At 45.0% G+C, this 22,053-nt stretch overlaps 8 protein-coding genes across 8 annotated transcripts; 1 reads left to right on the top strand and 7 right to left on the bottom strand.

Moving 5' to 3' along the window:
- Positions 1–741: 741 nt before the first annotated feature.
- On the bottom strand, positions 742–2,498 carry AWJ20_2642 (uncharacterized protein; the record flags this gene model as incomplete). The annotated part of the gene is made up of 2 exons (XM_018879598.1): positions 742–1,289; positions 2,294–2,498. The coding sequence occupies 2 exons, from the start codon at positions 2,496–2,498 to the stop codon at positions 742–744; spliced, it is 753 nt and encodes a 250-aa protein (XP_018737499.1).
- Positions 2,215–7,116, top strand: AWJ20_2643 (cell surface glycoprotein (predicted); the record flags this gene model as incomplete). Its single annotated transcript, XM_018879599.1, has 1 exon — positions 2,215–7,116. One exon carries the CDS (start codon positions 2,215–2,217, stop codon positions 7,114–7,116), a length of 4,902 nt encoding a protein of 1,633 aa, XP_018737500.1.
- Positions 2,649–5,177, bottom strand: AWJ20_2644 (uncharacterized protein; the record flags this gene model as incomplete). The annotated part of the gene is made up of 1 exon (XM_018879600.1): positions 2,649–5,177. The coding sequence occupies one exon, from the start codon at positions 5,175–5,177 to the stop codon at positions 2,649–2,651; it is 2,529 nt and encodes an 842-aa protein (XP_018737501.1).
- Positions 7,117–7,190: 74 nt separating the features above from the next.
- Positions 7,191–8,273, bottom strand: FMO1 (Fmo1p; the record flags this gene model as incomplete). The annotated part of the gene is made up of 1 exon (XM_018879601.1): positions 7,191–8,273. One exon carries the CDS (start codon positions 8,271–8,273, stop codon positions 7,191–7,193), a length of 1,083 nt encoding a protein of 360 aa, XP_018737502.1.
- A 1,792-nt stretch (positions 8,274–10,065) lies between these two features.
- On the bottom strand, positions 10,066–11,133 carry AWJ20_2646 (putative agrin-like; the record flags this gene model as incomplete). Its single annotated transcript, XM_018879602.1, has 1 exon — positions 10,066–11,133. One exon carries the CDS (start codon positions 11,131–11,133, stop codon positions 10,066–10,068), a length of 1,068 nt encoding a protein of 355 aa, XP_018737503.1.
- A 3,374-nt stretch (positions 11,134–14,507) lies between these two features.
- AWJ20_2647 (uncharacterized protein) lies at positions 14,508–15,167 on the bottom strand (the record flags this gene model as incomplete). The annotated part of the gene is made up of 1 exon (XM_018879603.1): positions 14,508–15,167. The coding sequence occupies one exon, from the start codon at positions 15,165–15,167 to the stop codon at positions 14,508–14,510; it is 660 nt and encodes a 219-aa protein (XP_018737504.1).
- A 362-nt stretch (positions 15,168–15,529) lies between these two features.
- AWJ20_2648 (uncharacterized protein) lies at positions 15,530–16,132 on the bottom strand (the record flags this gene model as incomplete). Its single annotated transcript, XM_018879604.1, has 1 exon — positions 15,530–16,132. One exon carries the CDS (start codon positions 16,130–16,132, stop codon positions 15,530–15,532), a length of 603 nt encoding a protein of 200 aa, XP_018737505.1.
- A 1,377-nt stretch (positions 16,133–17,509) lies between these two features.
- On the bottom strand, positions 17,510–21,079 carry RAD5 (DNA helicase RAD5; the record flags this gene model as incomplete). Its single annotated transcript, XM_018879605.1, has 1 exon — positions 17,510–21,079. One exon carries the CDS (start codon positions 21,077–21,079, stop codon positions 17,510–17,512), a length of 3,570 nt encoding a protein of 1,189 aa, XP_018737506.1.
- Positions 21,080–22,053: the final 974 nt, after the last annotated feature.

Consider the following 22,053-nt stretch of genomic DNA (forward strand, 5'->3'; position numbering starts at 1 on the left):
CAGTGATTTGGAAGCGATTGAATCAGCCGTTGCTGATCTTCTACAGGCACTTGAAGCTCTCCCTAACAAACCTCAAGACGTACAGATCGCGTTCAATAACCTGGTGAATGCTATTGGAAAGTTTATCACAGACTTGGCTGCCTTCGTTAGTGGTGGTTTGGCCAAGAGAGAGAGTGACAACGCATTTGTGACGAGTTCTGCTCTCCAGGCTGTTAAGCTCATCGCTCAATCTATTGGATATTTCAGCCAGTATTCGAACTCTGTTGCTGGAGTTAGTCTAACTTCAGAAGCTATTGCTGATATAACCCAGCTGGCAACCCTTGGTAAACAAATCTTATCGCAATTTGGTGTTGATTGTCAAGATGGCGGCTTAAACGCAGCTATTTCTCAAGCCAATTCGACCTATAAGATCTCTGTCGCTTTATACGCCGAGGCCTCGACTTGTAGCAGTGGTTCAGGCAGTGGTTCTCAAACTTCTGCTGGTGGTGCTTCTCAGAACTCCCAAGCAACTGTCACCAGCCAAGGTGTTATCTACACAACTGTTACCAGTCAAACTACCATAACAGTACCTTGTTCAACTTCTGGTGAAAGCACATTTTACAGCACTATAACTGAAGACGTCACAAAGACTATTCCCTGTGAAAAGTGCCAGCATCCTACCACTGAAGCGGCATCTTATAGTACGATTACCACTGTCACAACAGTTACGGTTCCTTGCTCTACATCTGCAGGTACTACCTTTTACACAACCCTCACCGAAGATGTTACAGTGACTGTGCCATGTACAACACCCCCAGCGGCTGGCGAGACAGGTGCTGCAGCTGCCCCTCCTGGTTCAGGTTCTTCAGGTTCCCCAGGCGGATCCGGCTCCAATCCTTCTTCTCCCGGTTCCGGATCTTCTCCATCATCACCAGAGGCACCTGCTGCTCCTGGTTCGGGATCTTCTCCATCATCTCCAGAGGCACCTGCTGCTCCTGGTTCGGGATCTTCCCCTTCATCACCCTCATCACCTGGGGCGCCTGCTGCTCCTGGCTCTGGATCTTCTCCTTCATCTCCAGAAGCTCCTGCTGCTCCTGGTTCTGGATCTACTCCTTCATCTCCAGAGACATCTCCCGAGGCACCTGCTACTCCCGGTTCAGGATCTTCTCCTTCATCGCCTGAGGCTCCAGGCTCTGGATCGGGCTCTTCATCACCTGAGGCTTCTTCAGCTGCTGGTTCCCCTCCTGCCCAAGCTTCTCCCGCTTCTTCCCCAGGATCAGAATTACCTGCTGAAAATACCTCTGCCGCCTCTAGATTTTTGACAGTTCCAGGCTTTATTTCCTTCCTTGCGATGGGATTGGTTGTTCTTGTATAGTCGTTGTCTTTTCTTCCTGTTTAACTGATTTTACTTTCTGTTATATTAATATTTGAAATATATACCCATTTTTATTAAAAACATTTATACTGCGCTCCTAGTAAGGGTTGTTGGTTTCAACTTTTAGTTGGATCTGTATAAGAGAGAAAACAAAATACCCATTTTAAGGATGGGAATTGTGTGTAGTTACAATTTAAGCGGAGATATAAAAACTGCGCGCCTTACGACCGCCTTACTAACCTGACATACATATTATTTCCAATATTTCCCATGTCAGCGGTACGAATGTGCGCCAAAGAGCTCAAAATGCCGGATTACAAATTGAAAAAGTGAGAGTTAAGGCCGGCTCATCTAGTAGAAATACTTTTCATATGCAGGGACGAAATTGAGTTCTCGCTTTAACTAGTTGTAGAGCTAATTGGACCGGTCCGACTTTTATCCGGAATACCTTGTTAAGTAAAGTTTGAACCGTTGAACCATATGGTGCTTCTCTCATTATGCATCTGAATAACCAATGACAATCGGCTCCTGAACTTAAGACCCACTGAGACCAAACTTAAGTTTTGGCCGTGTTCAAGAATCCTGAAGAGACCAACCAAAATCCATACCATAATGGTGGATCTAGTTGAACCGCCATTCTCAGGCTTTTTTTTCAAGTACCAAAGAAGTCAACTGCCCTTGAAATGTAGCAATACGCGCCTTCAGGCGTTCTAGGATCCGGATTCCGAACTAACTACGTAAGACCCCTAGAATTTATATATAAGAACAAGATGCCAGTCCATTCCTATAGTAGAAACGAAATAAGTCTCCCAATCCTGAACTGAGCCTATCAATTTGTCATATTCTCTGAATCAAGGAAAATGGTGAAAAAGTTCGTTCAGTCTGTTGGTGTGTTCACACTCACTACCGCATTTGTTGCAGTGAATGGGCAATGTCCACCCTGTTTATCCTCGGGCGATGCTGCTTTACAATTTGTGGATATAGCTGCTGATATATCCGCTTTGGCATCTTCTCCAAAATTTGATCTTGCAAGTTTCGAAACAGGAGATAATGTTGGTGAAATCGAGTCGCTGATAGAGCTTCTAAGCTTAGCAGGCAAATCCGCCCAGCTTCTCACAGCCCCTATTACACCCTGTGACAGCATCACCATTGCCAATGCGATAAACAACCTGACCGATCCGCTGGTCTCCGTGATAGGCCATTTAAGTAATTCACTTATTACGGATTTCGAAAGTAGCTTGTCACAAGATTTGTCTTCTATGCAGTCAATTGAAGTTGATTTACAAAGTCAGCTCTATGGAAAACTGGACTGTCTTGCATTCCCCGTACTTGATAACGATTTTGCTGAAATAAATGTCGCTTTCGCTGAAGCTGCCGATAAGTTCCAACTAGAAATGCCTCTTCCCAGTGCAGTATATAGTAAGTCACCCTGTGATTCGTGCTCTAAAGGACCATTACTACTAGCAAGGGCTGTAAGTTCAGCTACTTCCACAAGTGCTTTGAGTACGTCGTCCAGCTCAGCAGCTTCGTCAAGTTCGGCAGCTTCATCTAGTTCCACTGCCTCGTCCAGTTCAGCTGCTTCATCTAGTTCCACCGCCTCGTCCAGCTCAGCTGCTTCTTCTAGCTCAGCTGCTTCTAGTTCAGCAGTTTCTTCCAGCTCAGCAGCTTCATCTAGTTCCACTGCCTCGTCCAGCTCAGCTGCTTCTTCCAGCTCAGCTGCTTCTTCCAGCTCAGCTGTTTCATCTAGCTCAGCTGCCTCCACTAGCTCCGCTGCTTCATCCAGCTCAGCTCCTAGTTCGGCAGCTTCTTCCAGCTCAGCAGCTTCGTCAAGTTCGGCAGCTTCATCTAGTTCCACTACCTCGTCCAGCTCAGCTGCTTCTTCTAGCTCCGCTGCCTCGTCCAGCTCCGCTGCTTCTTCTAGCTCCGCTGCCTCGTCCAGTTCAGCTGCTTCATCTAGTTCCACCGCCTCGTCCAGCTCAGCTGCCTCCTCTAGCTCAGCTGCTTCTTCTAGCTCCGCTGCCTCGTCCAGCTCAGCTGCTTCTTCTAGTTCCACTGCCTCGTCCAGCTCAGCTGCTTCTTCCAGCTCAGCTGTTTCATCTAGCTCAGCTGCCTCCACTAGCTCCGCTGCTTCATCCAGCTCAGCTCCTAGTTCGGCAGCTTCTTCCAGCTCAGCAGCTTCGTCAAGTTCGGCAGCTTCATCTAGTTCCACTACCTCGTCCAGCTCAGCTGCTTCTTCTAGCTCCGCTGCCTCGTCCAGCTCCGCTGCTTCTTCTAGCTCCGCTGCCTCGTCCAGTTCAGCTGCTTCATCTAGTTCCACCGCCTCGTCCAGCTCAGCTGCCTCCTCTAGCTCAGCTGCTTCTTCTAGCTCCGCTGCCTCGTCCAGCTCCGCTGCTTCTTCTAGCTCCGCTGCCTCGTCCAGTTCAGCTGCTTCATCTAGTTCCACCGCCTCGTCCAGCTCAGCTGCCTCCTCTAGCTCAGCTGCTTCTTCTAGCTCCGCTGCCTCGTCCAGCTCAGCTGCTTCTTCTAGCTCAGCTGCATCGTCCGGTTCAGCTGCTTCTTCTAGCTCAGCTGCTTCATCTAGCTCAGCTGCATCGTCCGGTTCAGCTGCTTCATCTAGCTCAGCTGCCTCGTCCAGCTCAGCTGCTTCTTCTAGCTCAGCTGCTTCTAATTCAGCAGTTTCTTCCAGCTCAGCAGCTTCATCTAGTTCCACCGTCTCGTCCAGCTCAGCTGCTTCTTCCAGCTCCGCTGCATCCACTAGCTCAGCTGCTTCATCCAGCTCAGCCTCTAGTTCGGCAGCTTCTTCCAGCTCAGCAGCTTCGTCAAGTTCGGCAGCTTCATCTAGTTCCACTGCCTCCTCCAGCTCAGCTGCTTCTTCTAGCTCCGCTGCCTCCTCCAGCTCTGCAGCTTCGTCTAGCTCAGCTGCTTCTTCTAGCTCTGCTGCTTCATCCAGCCCTGCAGCTTCTTCTAGTTCCGCAGCCTCGTTAAGCTCTGCTACTTCATCCAGCCCAGCTGCTTCTTCTAGCTCCGCTGCTTCTTCTAGTTCAGCTGCTACGTCGACGTCCGCGCCATCATCAAGTTCAGCGGCCTCGTCAAGTTCCGCAGCTTCGTCGAGTTCCGCGCCCTCATCAAGCTCAGCTGGTTCGTCAAGTTCGGCAGCTTCATCTAGTTCCGCTGCCTCGTCAAGCTCTACTCTTTCGTCCAGTTCCGCAGCCTCGTCCAGCTCAATTGCTTCTTCCAGTTCGGCATCCTCGTCAGGCTCGGCCGCTTCATCCAGCTCCGCTGCCTCGTCAAGCTCAGCTGCTTCATCGAGCTCAGCTGTTTCTTCTAGCTCCGCTGCTTCATCAAGTTCAGCTTCATCGTCAAGTTCAGTTGCTTCTTCTAGCTCAGCTGCCTCGTCAAGTTCGGAAGCTTCGTCAAGTTCAGCAACTTCTAGCTCAGCAGCTTCATCTAGTTCCACTGCCTCGTCCAGCTCTGCTGCTTCTTCCAGTTCCGCAACTTCTTCTAGCTCCGCTGCTTCCTCTAGTTCCACTGCCTCGTCCAGCTCAGTTTCTTCCTCTAACTCTGCCGCTTCTTCAAGCTCGGCTTCTTCTAGTTCAGCTGCTTCGTCAAGCTCCACTGCATCGTCAGATACCGTTGTTTCATCTAGTTCCGCTGGGGTTTCTAGTTCGGTCGCTTCCTCGACAAGTTCAGCTGCTGCTTCTAGCTCCATCACTTCTTCCACTTTAGCTGTTACTTCTAGCTCATCTGCCTTGTCGTCTATTGTCGCGTCATCTAACCCCGCTGCTTCTTCTGGTTCAACTGCCTCAAGTTCAGCTGGTTCCATGGTCGGTTCGTCGTCGTCTTCTGCTACTTCATTTACGGGGTTTTCAAGTTCCGTCGCTTCCTCTAGCCCAGGAGCCACCTCAACCTCGGCAGCCTCATCTTCGTCGTCCCCTGATACCTCCGCATCTGCTTCGGCTACTTCCTCAGCAGTTTCATTATCTTCCAGCGCTTCATCAGGCTCTGTCGCTTCATCTAGCTCTGCTGTTTTGTCAACTTCAACTGCTTCATCAAACGTGAGAGGTTTATCAACTTCAGCTGCTTCTTCAAGCCCTGTAGCTAGCTCGGCTTCTTCTTCAAGCCAAGCTACTTCTTCTAATTCAACTGAAACTTATGCCGGTGCCAGTTCTTCTAGCTCTGCTAATTCATCGATTTCAGGTTCTTCGAGTACTAGTGCTTTACTTGGTTCCGTTACATATTCTAGCTCGGCTGTTTCGTCAAGTTTCTCCCATTTGTCTGGGCCCTCTGCTTCATCTGGGACCTTCTCAGGCTCAGCTACCTCAATAACATCTGAGACTTCCCCAGTTTCCTTTATGACTTCAGCAGCTGCCTCAACTGGATTATATTTCTCTGGATCTGTTCCCTCTTCGAATGCTATATCATCCCACGTTGTATCTTCAGTTACTTCCACTATCTCTAACAACTCTGCTTACTCTAGCTCTGTTACCCCAGACAACTTGAGCGATAAGACAGTAACAACTGTAGTTACAGTAACGGAACCCTGTTCAATCTTGGCTGGTACTACAATCTACACGACCACTCTAGAAACAAAAACTTTGACCATTCCATGTACTTCAGGTTCTACAGTGGATCAGCCAGTAGTTACAGCAGCCACTAATGCTAGTCCAGTCACTATTAGTTATACCTCACAGGAGCTGGTATCCAAAAGATTGTCAACTAATACTTTGTACTCCAATGCAGATACCGAAGCCCTATCAACCAAAACTTACACCACTCTCACTACTATCACAGAGCCTTGCTCAACATCTGAAGGGGCCGTTATTTACACCACTATTACCAGACCCATTACAGTAACAATTACTTGTAACGAAGGCTCCAGTGTTAGTTATGTTCCTGGTTCAGGAGGCTCACATGGAGTCACCGGTACCCAGATTCAGGCTTCAACATTCTCAAGTCGGGTGCTATCGACTCTTGATGCCAGCTTTGAAAATAAGCCAGCTTCTTCCGGTGGAACTGTTGGCGCTCTTACCCCCACCACCATGTTAGCCACATCTGAAATGACGAGTGTCCACCAGCTGACGATGACAGTATCAGACAACTCGGCTGTATCAACGGGAGCCTTGGGATTACCTATTACATCAGCCTCTCCGTTTGCACCTGTACCACCAGGTTCGTTCGACGAGTTGTCATCAGGATCAGATATCGTTGAGCAATCGGCATCATCTGGCTCCTCAGCATCACGGGCTGAATTAAGTGAATCACCTGCAACACTTACCTCAGTTAAAAACTCAGAGCATGTTACAACCGTCTCCTCCGCAAATGCAGTCTCTCGCACACCGCTCGCTAATGTTTTGGAACAACCCGGCATACCTTCCAAGTCTACTGCTATTCCTCAGCTTGTTAACTCCGGTTCACCTGAATTCTCAAATAACAAGGTCTCCGTTGTGACCGAATCCAGCTTCCACTCTGCCAGCCCACCATTAGCCGGTGGTCCTGATATTGTTACTGCAACCTGCCCTGAAAAATCATGCCAGCCCGCGGAAACTTCACCAGCCATTCCGTCAGTTGGTTCGACTAACAACAAGTCTCCAGGAGGTGCTGCATCTGCAACGGTTATTGAGTCCATAAAGTCCTCAAGCTCTGGCACTGCTGAGAACTCTCAAACCACTCTGGCTCAAAGCAACTCTGCCGCTTCGAACGCTTTTGAGGGTAGAATAGTTTTGGCACCACTCTGTATTCTTTTATTCCTTTTCTTCAGATAGACCAGACATGGAACTGCCTGTACATTTGTATTTCGTAACTAAATGAATTTTTCTAATAATTCCCCTTATCAAGATCAAACTTTTTCGTGCTGTTCAATCGTTTTCTTGAAATATTCGTTTTTCAATTCAGATGATCGTGAGCGAAGTTCTTGTTTCTCTTTATTCCAAAGCTCTGCCATAAACCCATGTTTACTGTTTCGGGCAGCTTGAGCCCAGTCATGAAGTTGTTTGGTGTACTCGTAGTCTTGAGGGTATTGAAAGCAATGAAAGCGGCGATCGTCACCCTTGAGTTTAATTTCGTTGGCTTCATGCTTAGCCATTTCTGACTTACTGGGCAGGTCTAACCTTCCCGATAGTACCCTTGCAATTACCATACCTTGAGACTCTGCCATTGGCATAGGTATTATTTTCCACTGCATACCAACAAAAATTAGAGAAGGGTCATGAATATAAAACATCTGTTTAAATAAATGATGAACTCTAGATCCATCTGTTATAATGGCGTTTTCTCCATAGGAGTAGCTTTTGAGATATGGAAACGAGTATAGATATCCGGTGCAGAATAGAATATGGTCGATGTCCTTAACAATACTACCATCTTCAAGTACCGCCGATCGTGTCAAAAAATCATACTTCGCAACCTGTGCCACTTCTTTGATTTTCTTAGTTTGAAGCTGTGAAGACGTTGGCGACCTGACAGATCTGTAAATTGGTTGATTGGCATATCCTAATAGTTGGACTGATATATCTATACCACTAGCAGCATTTCCCACTACCAAAACGTTTTTGCCTCGAAATGCTTGTGGATCATCGAAATATTTGGCGTGTGAAATGGAATCGGGATCATTTTTGGCCCATACATCTAATCCCTCTACGCTTGGTACTTGGGCCACGGCATAATGGCCCGAACATACGACGACCGCATCAAAAATATACTCGTCTTCTATTGACGTATTCTTCACGTTACTGGTTATCATGGTCCATTGTCCAGAAGAAGGGTCTTTTCTAACATCCTTCACCAAGGTCTCTAGCGAAACATGTACTGTATCATTACCCTCAAGAAATGTGCGAGAATAGCTTTGTACATATTCTAGCACTCGATACCATGTAGGGAACATAGGGGTCTGATTGGGAAAGGGGAATTCCTTATATTCCATTAAGCGATGTGGGATGTTTGTTTCTAACCCATTATACATTGGCGAAACATTCAACGAAGGTTCAGTTACAGAAATCCACGGATCTAGGGATGGAATAAGAGAACTTGTACTCTTATGGGGCTCATAGTTCCTTATCTATCAGTTAGAGAAAAGTTACGACTCAATAGTAACCAAATTCGTCGCCTACTCACCATACACCTCCAACTGCTGCCTTTTGGTCAAAAATATGGATACATTCAAATGCACTTTCAGCCACTAAAGCTCTTGCCACCGCCAATCCAGAGGGCCCTGCCCCAATTATGGCAACTCTATTAATTGACTTCCCTAGCGATTCTATTGTCATTGAAAGTAAATGTCCCACACTTGGCTTTGTCCCCCTTCCTCTTAGGCATTGTTGATAATCAGTCCACCAATTGCATCATCGAAGATCCGCGTAAAAGAGCGCTGGGGCGGCTAGTGAATAAAAATAGCCCCTTATCAAAAATAACGCTAAATAGTCCCAGTATTAACGTTAGAATTTATTATATTTCATTCACAATTATTTCAAATATTCTGAGGATTATTTTTAGTTGTGTTGTTTTACTTCCTCTTTCGGCCGCCCTTTGCAACCATCCAAATTTTGTGTTTATTTGTAACATGCAGAAGCTCACAGCTTATCGGCAGTGTTTCGGTAGGAGCTCAACGGTCCTATTGAAAATTGGCATAATAAACCTAACACTTTCACGTCTGGTGTAGATTGGTCCGAGTGAGTTTCCAAAATATGTAAAAGATTGGAGCTTGGCTTTTTTCTTCTCTTCTTAAGAGCTCACGATATGAGCAGCCATTGGGGACCATCCCTGCATTAAAATAAACCTAGTCTGCAGTGTTATCATAACCCCATTATTTCTTAAATGACATATGCAGCTCATCTCCACATGGTTATATACAGGAGTGCGCCTGGAAATATTTTATTCTTAAAATAGCAATGTTTTCTAACTTTTTCACTATTTTCATAATTTCAGAGTATGGAGCTTGAAGCTAGACAGGACTCAGGCTGGCAAGGCTTGCTTTTCAACCTTCGTCAGAGCCTTGTAAGACGCGCGTATCGCCTGTAGATGCAATGTGCTCCTTTCCCCCTGAAGACGGGCATATAACTTAGATATCATGATGCGCCCGAAATTTTGTTTGCAAAAAATACTAGCAATCAACAGAATTTTGAAACAGCTTATTTGACAGCTTTACTGCTTGGCGTACTGAAAGAACTGATAAGCACAAGCACTGCTTTCTAAATAGTCCATCAGATCTTTTCAACCTCCATTCCGCAACTTTTTCCCCATCTTTTACTTTAAGATGGAAATATATATGATAGATCTTGATAGGAAAGATATAGAACGTTGAGATCTAAGACATGTTGTGGCATCAAACAATGACCATGTATCTCCTGATGGTCCACTTATAACGGCGGCAGTGAAACAGAAAAACTCTATTCTCTGTAAGAAGAAGCGATATTTTTTGAACCTAGATCAAGGAGGTAGGTTTGCCTAGAATGGTATACAACAGAAGACTCAAACAGTAAGAAATCAGAGACATGGTAAACAAAAATATTGTCTCGCCTATTGTTTTTGTTTGGTACTCTCAGTTGAGGAGTACCTTCGTTTAACATGACTAAAATGGGCTCGTCCTGTTTCTCATTAGAGATAATTTGAAACTGCATCAATGGATCCTGCCAGCCCATCGGTTTTCAGTTGGTATGCATTCACACGAGTTTGTTGCTTATCAAGGGTTCGTTGACGACTCAGGGCGTCCGAAAAGCTTACTCTGAAGTAGCAACGGATTGAGCCGAGTTTGAATTCTCCGGACTATTTAAAGACACTTCTTCCCTGCTAGTTAGTCGTATACAACCCAAACACAAAAAGCTATTTTCATCACCACCAATGCTGAACTCATTTGTTAGATCAGTGTTCGTGACTTTTGCCGTCGCGGCAGTTGGCTCGGCCCAAGGAGCAATTCTGGAGCACTCAGATGCCTCTCTTATATCTGGGCCATATCGACTATATCGTGAGGGTCCAATGCCGTATTTGGAACGACGTGCCATGTCGTGGAACTCATCCACTTCTGCTGCTCCCAGTACTTCAGCAGAGTCCAGTTCCGCCACTACTTCTGCTAGCTCTGTTATTGTCTCTTCTTCTGGTTTCACCTCAAGTTCTTTAGCTGGTTCAGCAGCTAATTCGGCTCTTAGCTCCGCTGTTAGCTCTTCTGCCGTTAGTTCTCCTGCTATTAGCTCTGTCGCTAGTTCTGCCGTTGGTTCTTCTGCCGTTGGTTCTTCTGCCGTTAGTTCTCCTGCTATTAGCTCTGCCGCTAGTTCTGCTGCTAGTTCTGCAGTTGGTTCTTCTGCTGTTAGCTCTTCTGCTGTTAGCTCTTCTGCTGTTAGCTCTTCTGCTGTTAGCTCTTCTGCTGCTAGCTCTTCTGCTGTTAGCTCTTCTGCTGTTAGCTCTTCTGCTGTTAGCTCTGCCGCTAGTTCTGCTGCTAGTTCTGCCGTTGGTTCTTCTGCTGTCAGCTCCGCTGTTAGTTCTGCTGTTAGTTCTGCTGCTAATTCTGCCGCTAATTCTGCCGTTGCTTCTTCTTCTGCTGTTTCCTCCACTGTTAGTCCTACTTCTAGTTCTGCCACCAGTTCCGCAATTTCTTCAACGATCAAGAGCTCGGACCCATCTGGCAAGTCAAGCACCACTTCAATTTCGGTATCTTCGCCTGCTTCTGTAAATCCAAGTGGTACGAGTTCAAACGCGACATCTGCCGGTGCCTCTAGTTCGAGTGAGATGGGCGCCGGTGTGACTAGCATCTTGGCATCATCCGCATCAACATCACATACGACAGTCACCATAGTCACTACTGAGACTAGCGCTTATTCGACATCCAATAGTGAGGTTCTATATACTACATTGACGGAGACTCTCACCAAAGTCATCCCTTGTTCTATGGGTACATGTGCTCTCGTTCCTACCAGCTCATATACCGGTTCTGAGACTACTGTTACGACGTTGACAACAGTTACTGAGCCATGTTCGACATCTTCGGGAGTTGTTCTTTATACTACTGTTGTTGAGCCGGTGACTGTCACCGTCCCTTGTTCTGCTGGAGTCTGCCAGATCTCATCGACAGTCCCAGTGCCGTCAGCTAGCCTTGCAACTGTGACATCTTTGGCCACAGTCACAGAGCCTTGTTCAACTTCTGCTGGTGTAACTTATTACACAACTGCAGTTCAAGAGGTTACATTGACGGTACCTTGCTCTGAAGGTGTTTGTAAACTTCCTTCTAGCACTTCATCTCCAAGCACCCCTACAGGTTTTACTAACAATACTATAACTACTGGTGAGCCTCCAAAAGTAGTGACCAGCCCTTCGAATGTTTCAACTCCCTGTATGGGAGCAGGCTGCTCTGGCTCTTCTGTTGAGAGTTTTACTACCGTAACCACTGCTACGACAATTACTGAGCCATGTTCTACTTCTTCGGGTATCGTTTTGTACACAACAACTGTCGTCCCAACTACCATTACTGTTCCTTGTTCTAATGGTGCTTGCAACCTCGTTCCGAGTTCTTCGGTTTCTGTGTTCACTACCTTGACAACAGTGACTGAGCCTTGTTCAACCTCTGCTGGCGTCGTGCTGTACACTACTTCAACTATCCCTGTTACGGTCACTGTCCCCTGCTCTGAAGGAACTTGTAAGGTTACTCCCACAGCTACAGCGACCCCAACTCAAGCCGTAGTTACCACTATCACCACCATCACTGAACCTTGTTCGACTTCTTCTGGAATTGTGTTATACACCACTGCCATTTCTCCCGTCACTGTTACAGTCCCTTGCTCGGACGAAGGTTGTATCATGGTTCCCAGTCTTACTGTAGTCCCTACTCAAGGTGTTTTTACTACTATTACCACTATAACCGAGCCCTGTTCTACCTCGGCTGGTGTTGTTTTGTACACTACATCCACGGCCCCCGTTACAATCACGGTCCCTTGCTCGGATGAAGGTTGTAGTATGGCAGTATCTCCTAGTGTTGTTCCCACTAGCCGGGCTGTTATTACCACTATTACCACTGTTACTGAACCGTGTTTGACATCATCTGGTGTGGTCTTGTACACAACATCCACAGCTGCAGTTACTATCACCGTTCCATGTTCAGAAGAGAAATGCAGCATGGCACCCAGTCCTGTCTCGAGCCAGGCTATAATCACCACTGTAACAACGGTAACTGAGCCCTGTTCCACATCTTCTGGCATTGTTTTGTACACAACTTCAACTGCACCTGTAACTGTCACTGTTCCCTGTTCAGAACAGGGTTGTAACATGGCACCAACCCCACCAGCACCCAGTCCTACCGTGGTTACTACTATTCAAACTGTTTCGGTGCCTCACTCAACCTCATCGGGTGTCATTTTGTACACTACTTCTCTAGCTTCAACTGTTATTACTATTCCTTGCTCCCTTGGCACTTGCCAAGTGGTCCAAACCACCCCGGCTTCTAATGCCGTCATTATGACTGTCACCACTGTTACTGAGCCATGCTCCACATCCTCTGGTGTCGTTCTGTACTCTACTTCGGTTGCCTCTGTCACACTCACTGTTTCATGTTCTGAGGGCGCCTGTAACATCGTTCCTTCTTCAGCCGCTACACCAAGCTTGTCTATTGTTACAACCCAGTCCACAGTTACGCAACCGCACTCTACGTCTTCGGGTGTTGTGCTATATACAACTTCAGTTGCTGCAGTCACCATCACCGTTCCCTGTTCAGAGGGTTCTTGCGAAGTCATTCCTAGTACACCCGCTGCTCCCACTCAGGTAGTTATTACCACAAGCTCTGTAGTCACACAACCGCACTCGACTTCGGCCGGGGTCGTTTTGTATACCACCTCTGTTGCACAAATTACCATCACCGCTCCCTGTTCGGAGAATAACTGTCAAGTTTCAGCCAGCTCTGTTGCCGTTCCTACAGCTATGGTCGTCACCACAAGTTCCATCGTTACTCGACCACACTCTACTTCGGAAGGAGTAGTAATTTACACTACATCTGTTCTTCCAGCCACTCTAACGGTTCCTTGTTCTGCTGATTCTTGCAAAATTGCCACGAGTTCGCCAGCACCAGTCGTACCTACTCAGGTTGTTGTAACAACAAGCTCTGTTGTAACCCAACCACATTCGACTTCAGAAGGAGTTGTCTTGTACACAACATCTGCTGCAGAGATTACTGTGACCGTTCCTTGCTCCGAGGGCTCTTGTGAAATTCAAACCTCCCCAGCTGCTCCCACCAAGATGGTTGTAACTACCAATTCGATTGTTACAATGGCTCAGTCTACTTCTTCCGGTGTTGTTGTGTATACAACTTCAGCTGCACAGGTCATTGTTACCGTTTCTTGTTCTGGTGCTACTTGTAACTTGGGTCCCAGTCCTGCAGATGAAACTCCTAGTCATGCTGTCATTACGTCTGTGGCGACAGTTACAGTACCTTGTTCTACTTCTTCGGGTGTCGTGCTGTTTACTACTTCTGTTTCACAGGTGACTATTACAGCCCCTTGCTCTGGAGGAAGTTGCCAGTACCATGTTCCTTCTTTGCCTAACTCACCCGTGCCTTCATCACTTGAGACACCTGCTGCCATACCTACTTGTAATGGAGAATCTTGTAACAGCCCAGCTCCAGCTCCAGCTCCAGCCTCCTCTCCTTCAGGATCACCTGAGTCTCAAGCAGTTGTGACAGTTCCATGTACGGAAGAAGCTTGCCAAGTAAGTTCTCCATTAGCGACCGGACCACCTCCTACTGCCGCTGCTGCTGTTCCTTCTAATACCGTGGTCACTGTACAATGCACCGAAGAAGCTTGCTCGCCAGCGAGTACCCTTGCAACAGTCGCTCCATTGCCTTCTGAAGAAGCAGCAGGCACTTTGCCTGTAGAGAACAGTTCAGATGCCTCTGAGATGTCGGGCTCAATTTGGCTCTTTATTATTAATGCCTGTGCTATTGCTATGGTCATTTAAAAGTATTATTATATTATTACCTTCTTCGACGATCCTTGGTTGTACTTTAAAAAAATTGTATTGTTACACATATATATTATTAATATAAATTAAAATGGTTTATTAAAAAACATTCAAATTTACACTTTGTCAACTGCAATCCCGAATTCCAAAACAAGAATGTAACTGAGACTGTCTTAATATTGTTGAAATTTGTTCATTGACAATTTGAAAGAAATTATTGTACAATCTAGAAGCTTAGAGCAAGTCCAGCAGCGAACATGGTAATGGCAAGTACAGAGTTGGTCAGCATCATTGAAGCGCTGCCGGTTTGAGGGGAAGTACCAGAGGAAGCGCCGGAAGCAGAACCAGTGGCAGCACCAGATTCACCAGCTGTAGCGCTGGCGGTGGCTGTAACATTGTTACCACCATTGGCACCAGTGGCAGAGGCAGTGGAATTTCCAGCAGCAGTGGTGGCTCCAGCAGAACTATTTCCAAAGGCAGTGGTTATAGTGACACAACCAGAAACAGGCTTGCTGTTATTTTCGAGAATATCTTTGAGCCATTCAACAGCAAACTCATCACCAGCAGCGGCAGTGCCAGTATGATCAGTATTAGGATCTTTGTTGTACTGAATAGACTCAGACCCAGCAGCACAATATCTATCGATGGCCTTGTCAACCTCGCCGACAATGGCAATTTGATCAGGAATACCCTGGTAGACATACAATGGAGATTCTAACTTGGATCCATTCGTAGCCATTGTATTGTCATTCAAGAAATTTATAACAGGAGGCTTGAAGAAAAATTCTTCTCCGTTGCTGAAATAATTGAAAATGTTTTGGCCAACGAAATCAACCAAATCGCCCGTAACACAGGTGCTGTTAGCTCGGTAGAACTCGCTAGACATATTTGCTAACAAATGGCTGTCAAGTTCAGTTTGCAACTCTGGATATTGACTAGCAAGACCCAAAATACCAGCAGGAAGGAATCCAGCATAAAGGCCGTCATTAGCATTAAGAGCCACAGCTGTGATATTTACGACAAATCCACCTAGAGCAGTAGCGCCAAGACTTACATCAGGAGCATAACTGGGTTGCAATTGAGTAGCCCTACAATTTCAGTTAGTTTTTTTCCATCCACCACAATTGCCTAGATTTGTAACAATAGAGATTGTTGATTCATATGATTGTTCATAACTTACCAGCCCTAAACTCTTAGTTAGTAAATGCCATTGATATAAGTGACCACTTCAGAGACCACCTCTAAAAATTATTGGAATATTCTACTTACACTTGCAATTGAACCTCCGCTATAACCCCACAAACCAATCTTGACACTATCAGGAATGCCACTATCGTTATTCGATCCCAAAACTGCTCTCACACTGTCCAAGGTTGAGTAACCAGACTTGATACCAGCAGTAAATGACGAGGCAGGGCCCTCATAATCAGGGACTGACAAATACCAACCAAGGTCAAGAATTGTCTGAAAATCAGCGTTTGAGCTGCTATTAGAAGTGAGCAAACCATACGAAGGAGCACAATTGACCCAGTTGGCATCTTCAGGTACCTGGTAAGATAACAAAATATCCTTAGGAGTTCCCTTGGGGACAATAATGGTAGTTACATCTGCTTCAGCACCTCCAGTGGCCGACGTAGTTCTGTACAAGAGTTGATAGGCTTTCTCATAAGTTAAACCAACTAAAGGAGAAGGCACAGAACGTGACTTGAGAATAGTTCCCGGAGTAGAACTCTCATACCCAGAAGGAGGTGAATAAAAGGGGTCATCAGCAGGTGATAGGGTGCTATCAGCACCACTTCCAACCGAAAACACCGACAACAGAATTGCAGCTTCAAGAATTGACAATCTCATTTTAATAGTCACCTTTCGATACCAAGCGCAATAGACTCGAGGCTAGACAATAGCTCCAACGCCATAGTTCTTTCTCTAACTATTTATATATATCTGTTTATTATTTACTTTGATACTAAAACAATACATTGGTGGGGTTCCAAGCCTATAATTCGTGGTGCTTATGTGGGGTCAGAGCGGGGTAGGCGTTAGTGAGGAAAATTATCGCTAAAACAGGAAGTACAGACAAACTTTTTAGCCTATTTGGGAGAAATCGGTCTGAACCTCTGATGCATCTGGCGACATGACCCTCTGGTAGCTGATTTTAAGATTTTTGGTTTTCAATTTTGCCTTCGTCGACTTGGAAACATTGAAAATAGTGACTTTAGCAGTTTCGAAAACTTTTCAGATCTAACAGCTTAATTGTTAGATAATAGTTTTGGTATGTATGGGTGTTTTTATTTAGAGTTTTATTTTGCAGTTAATTTTAAAGGCGGTTAGCCTGTTCTCTAACGCCTGTACGTTTAAACGGCGCCCCGCATGTCAGTGAATGGTCTACGGCTGTCCAATATTGTTCTACGCCTATTCCCGATGTAGCCTGTCAAAGGCTGTGTATGCCGTGTATGCATGTTACTGACCAGTATGTATAAGGTGATTGGTAATAAAGCTATAGCTAAAAAACTTGCAGAATTTAAAAATATAGCCATTTTTTGCTCCCCAGTAACCGCCGTAATAACCGGATATTTCATTGGTCTTAACTAACTCTTCGAATACCAAGCTGTAGTTATAGTTTATAGAAAATACTCTGACTCGCTATTTTATGGGAGTGTAGCTCACAACACCCGTCATACAGCCGCACTGTTCTATATCTGGTTCATCTGTTCTTAATGTCTGCCCTATTCAGGTAAGGTAATCTTATTATCTATCTCTTTTTGGGAGATCTATTCTTATCTACTGAACTCGAACAAAACTGTTGCCTATTATCTGCCCTATTTAGTATATTGTCTTCATTTATCGCAATTTGACGACGATGCACGATTGTTATTATCCGTTTTCGCGTCCTTGTCTTTGTTTTGTTTTTCGGTTTTCTATATCCTGCTCTTAGATATTCTATAGTATGCCACAGATGTAGTTCAGCGTCACTTTCACATTGAAATCTGATATCTGGGTTTAGTTTGCACGCAAAATCGGACGGATCGTGTACTAAGCTTTCTCAGGTCGAAACAGCCGTGTATTGCAGACACTTAGTAGTTTCGGATCCATGACCAGGGCCATGAGCTTTTACTACACCCTTAATCAAACTTGAAACAATTATTAAATTTTAACAGATTAAATATAAAAAACGTGACATCTATAAATAAATAATTTTTGATTAATATGCAATATACAGCGAAACTGCTACTCTTCAAACAGCATTTTAATGTCTTCCAGTCTTTGTGCTTTCTTCTCATCTTCAGACATGCCCAATGTTGACGAGGCGAGGAACTTTTTTCTGTCTTGAATTTTTAGCATTCGTTCCTCAACAGTACCCTCCATTATATACCGCACGACGGTGACCTCTGATGTTTGACCCATACGATGGATCCGGTCGATAGCCTGAGATTCGATTGCATACGACCACCAGGGGTCCATCATGTATGCTTTTTGAGCACAAACGAGGTTCAAGCCAACACCACCGGCTTTCAAACTGATCAATAGGACTCGTTTGCTAGGGTCGTTCTTGAACTTATCCAGCACGTCACTTCTTGCACTTTGGCTCAATGTACCATCAAACCGCAGCGTCGAGATCTCATGAATGCTAAGCTCAGCCTCGATGAGATCTAGATATGAGGTGAACTGTGAGAAAACCACTGACTTTGTATTATTGTTGATATCAGCCTGTAATGATGCGATTAGACATCGTAATTTGGCCGACTGGCTCGTTTTATCACGATATAACGTGAGTTTAGATGAATCACTACTGACTTGGAAGAGCCGTTTGGCATTAATAGTTGCCCGACAGGTAGGACATCTTGGAACTTCATTCTTCTTCTTTTGAAACTCAATATGCTTTAATATACACGCGAGACACGCCACATGCCAACATTCGGTGACTGCTAGCTCATCATTTGGAATGGGCTCTGTAGTACAGATAGGACACTCTTTCTCGGTACCGTCGATAATACCTCTCATGACCTCTGCTCCATATGTTTGTTGAAAATTGTCCTCGTTCGAATCTGCTTGATTAAACCGATTCAGAATATCTTTGAGGTCCTTATTTCTCAGATTGAAAATCTCAGATTCAGGTTGGGAAGAGTCTGTTCCCATTTCATCTCTTTCGACCGCCATATCGTCATCAAGCTCGTTCTCAACTTGCTCATTAAACTTGGACCAAACAAGAGACGGGTGGCAGCACGTCTGGCGCAGGCGGAGAATTTGTGATAAAATAGCTGTATACGACTTCATCACTGTACCATGCTCAAGCTTTTTATCAAACGACGACTTGACCCTTGCAAAAATATATGAGTAAAGAGCTTGTTCATCTTCAGAAAATTTTACTCGTTCAATCTTTACTGTCTTGGAAGGTAGAACAACGAGAGCTTGGCCGTCTTCTTGCTTCATATTTTTGGTTCGTCGTAAAACTAGAGGTTCCATCACACTTTGAACAACATGTAGAGCCTTGACGTAACCTTTGGACTGAAATGGAATGGTGATGAAAGACCGCCAAAAATTGAAATTGTTCCATGGTTCAACGCCAAGAAACTTGACAATACTATAGAGATCCTCCAGTTTGTTCACAATGGGAGTACCTGTTAGTACCCATTTCTTATCCGATCTCAGTTCATAGCAAGCCTTTGTGGTCTTAGTGTTCCTATTTTTGATGGTATGGCCCTCATCAAGGACTATCCTGTAGAATGTGTAATTGTAAAAGTCAAACAACTTCAAATCTTCGCTGTTTTGCCACGATTCGTTATTAACATCATAGCCATTAGCCTTTCTAAACCGAACCAGGTTGTTATACTCAGAAACTAGTGTTCCGTAACTGGTGATGATTATTTTTGGTACTTTTTCTTTCGAATCGACTAATTTACGGAACTCAGACGAGGCTGATGATCCATAATAGACCAGCACATTTACAGTTCCTGGACCAGAGGATGCCAACGCTTCAGATTCCCACTGAGAAAGTAGTGACATGGGAGCAATGACTAAAGTGGTATTAGCCAAATAATTCTTTCTCTTTGGAGACGTTGCGGTCGGTACTGTATCCTGGCATGAGTGAACAAGGGCCATTGTGGAAATTGTCTTACCTAGACCCATTTCATCAGCAAGAATTCCACCAAGTACAGATTTCTTCTGTGTAGGAAACTTCAGACTAAGCTCGCCAGAATAGAGATTAGCGTAGAATCGAGCTCCCTTGGAGTAAACTACGTCTTCTTCATGTTGAGTTGGGATTGGTGGCCATTCAATGGCCTGCCACAGTGGGTGCATAGGTTCATTATTCGGGTTCTCCTCATCAGCACTTCTCTCTACCTGACTTGATGCTGGGCTTGATGAAGCAACGACGGCAGTTTCTTTCTGTATCATCCAGTTCAATCCCTTTTTCTGGTATGGCCTCAGTTCAAATGCAAATGACGGTGCAGGTTCTACAGGATCAAGGTGGACATCCGGTCGCTCTGATCTTTTATATAATGCATCTAAATCATCTTGTCCGACATCTCTACCTTCTTCCTCATCGTCGGACGGAGATGCTGTGTCGCCACCATTACCATTTAAGCTTGTATTCGGGATTTGACTGCCCATTAGCTGAGTCCCTTTGACCAGATCCGGTCCGTTGTAAGATTCGCCAGACGATTTTTCTTCGTTGTCATCGTCATCGCTTGCGTTGAGCCCAAGCTTACCAAATAAGCCCGTCAGCGCTAACTGCCGGAGTCTCATCACCCTTTCGTAACCGTTTTCTTTTGCATTGTCGAAGAGTTGCAGAGCATTTGAGCTGTTTGCATTGTTGGCTCTAAATTTTCTTCCAAGCACACGAGTTGCCGAGTCAGGAAGAATCAAATCCTTATAAAATGCACTACGTTTTATGAAACAGTCAATTTGAATGATGATGTAGCCTCCAATTCGAACATAAGAATCAGCATAAATGCATGTTCCACTGAAACTACAAACATTGGTATCGATTAGTAATGCTACTATGCGAGCATCATTTTCTGACAAACGAGCAAAATCCTGGCCCTTGGAATTCGAGATACGAATAACAAAATCTTCTTTAGAGCCAAAACCTGATCCATAATTAGATGGTGCCACAGCAGTCGCCGCCCGGTCAACTGAAAGCTTCTCTTGGTACTCTACTAGTTTTAGACCCGACCGCGTAGCCCACACCTCAGCTTGAAAGCTTCCTATGTATCGTTTTTCCCAGGAGGATTCAGCTGGTGGTGGAGACTGTGAAGATGACGTGTTATTCGATAGTTCGACAGGCTGGATATTTGTCAGAGAGCTAGACAAGGTGGCGTGTGAACTTTCCGCACTTGGGGCGTCTGTGTCAACCAAGCCATCACTATCTGATCTCGGTGGGCTGGGATCCGGATGCTCTAAAACGTTATTGTCTAGCGTTATAGAATCAGATGGTTCGTTGGCGAATAGTGGACTCGTTGATTCGTCTTCGGTATGTATATCAGCAGGCTCGTTCTCGGCCAAAGTGACCGAGTCGCTTGTATGACCCAGATCTATCTGTGATCTGTCAAAGTAAAAGTTAATGGCTCGTTGAACATCGCCATTGGCCTTATCTTCAAGTTTTTTACTTAATGAATCATCTATTGGGCCAACTACAGATTCGAGCTCTGATCTGAAAGAGGTCTGAGTGGCCGGTGCGGTATCAGGAAGATTTTGGATTGTTTGCGTCTCTTGTGTAAAGAATTTGACCCTCTTGCTCGGACGTTCACCGCTAGACCTTTCTTTATAATATTCTTTATAGTCACTGAGTCCAGTCATATTGAATGGATACCAACTGGTAGGTATGGCATACACGATATATTAATATGCAAGTTTTAATTTTGTCTCCAAAACAGCGCGTACCAGACGTGACGACTTTCTCAATGCGCGTCGCGGCTACCATAGGTCCATTAGCTACCACCATGGTCCATCAACTACCAAGTCCATCATCAGCTAGCACAGTTAAAAGGAGTGTAAGCGCGTGGCGGCTACTTACATATTTAACTGCAAGATATACATCCGACACATTTTCTCCTAACAAGCACCACTGATTGAACAAGACCAGGCTTGTTTAAGCAGGAAAACATGGTTTCCATGGTATCCGAAACTCAGAGTAGCCTGGTCTTTGTCGTATATAGTGGCGAAAATTGACGAATATGTTCACTTCTTGTTAACAGATCAGGTAGGGTGAGCGATTCCTTCTTTGACTAAAACTAGCAGACATGATCAAAACGGAACAAGCTATTTAGACTCGGACTGGAGTCGATCCGGAGTCTGGATACGTCCAAGAATATGTAGCAATAACTCCAATTGGTAGACCTATAACTAAACCACAGTGTCTGTAAGTTTATTTTACATTTTTTGGTTGTCTCATACTTATTCATATTTATTCATTTCTTCTTCTCGAACCCCAGTCGGTTATTTTCGTATCATATTCGATTGCTAAATAGCTGATATGTATAATAGCCGCTTATCCGATTCATGCATCGGAATAATCTGATATATATGACTGTGCTAATGCACGGTAAGCAAACTGGAAGTAATCGTCAAATTTGAAACATGGTTAATGTCTATCGTATATCATTTTATTACCACAAATGAGTAGCTACTCATCATGAGCATAATACCTATTTATACCGAGCTATACCGAATTATCTATCAGATGCGTGTAGCGTCAACCTACATTGGGGGAACTGAATCAGGCGTCTAGCGTCTACGGCTATACATTAACTTTTTTTTTGATAAAAAGTGAA

The sequence above is a fragment of the Sugiyamaella lignohabitans genome, chromosome B (assembly GCF_001640025.1).
Source record: "Sugiyamaella lignohabitans strain CBS 10342 chromosome B, complete sequence".
Classification (NCBI taxonomy): domain Eukaryota; kingdom Fungi; phylum Ascomycota; class Dipodascomycetes; order Dipodascales; family Trichomonascaceae; genus Sugiyamaella; species Sugiyamaella lignohabitans.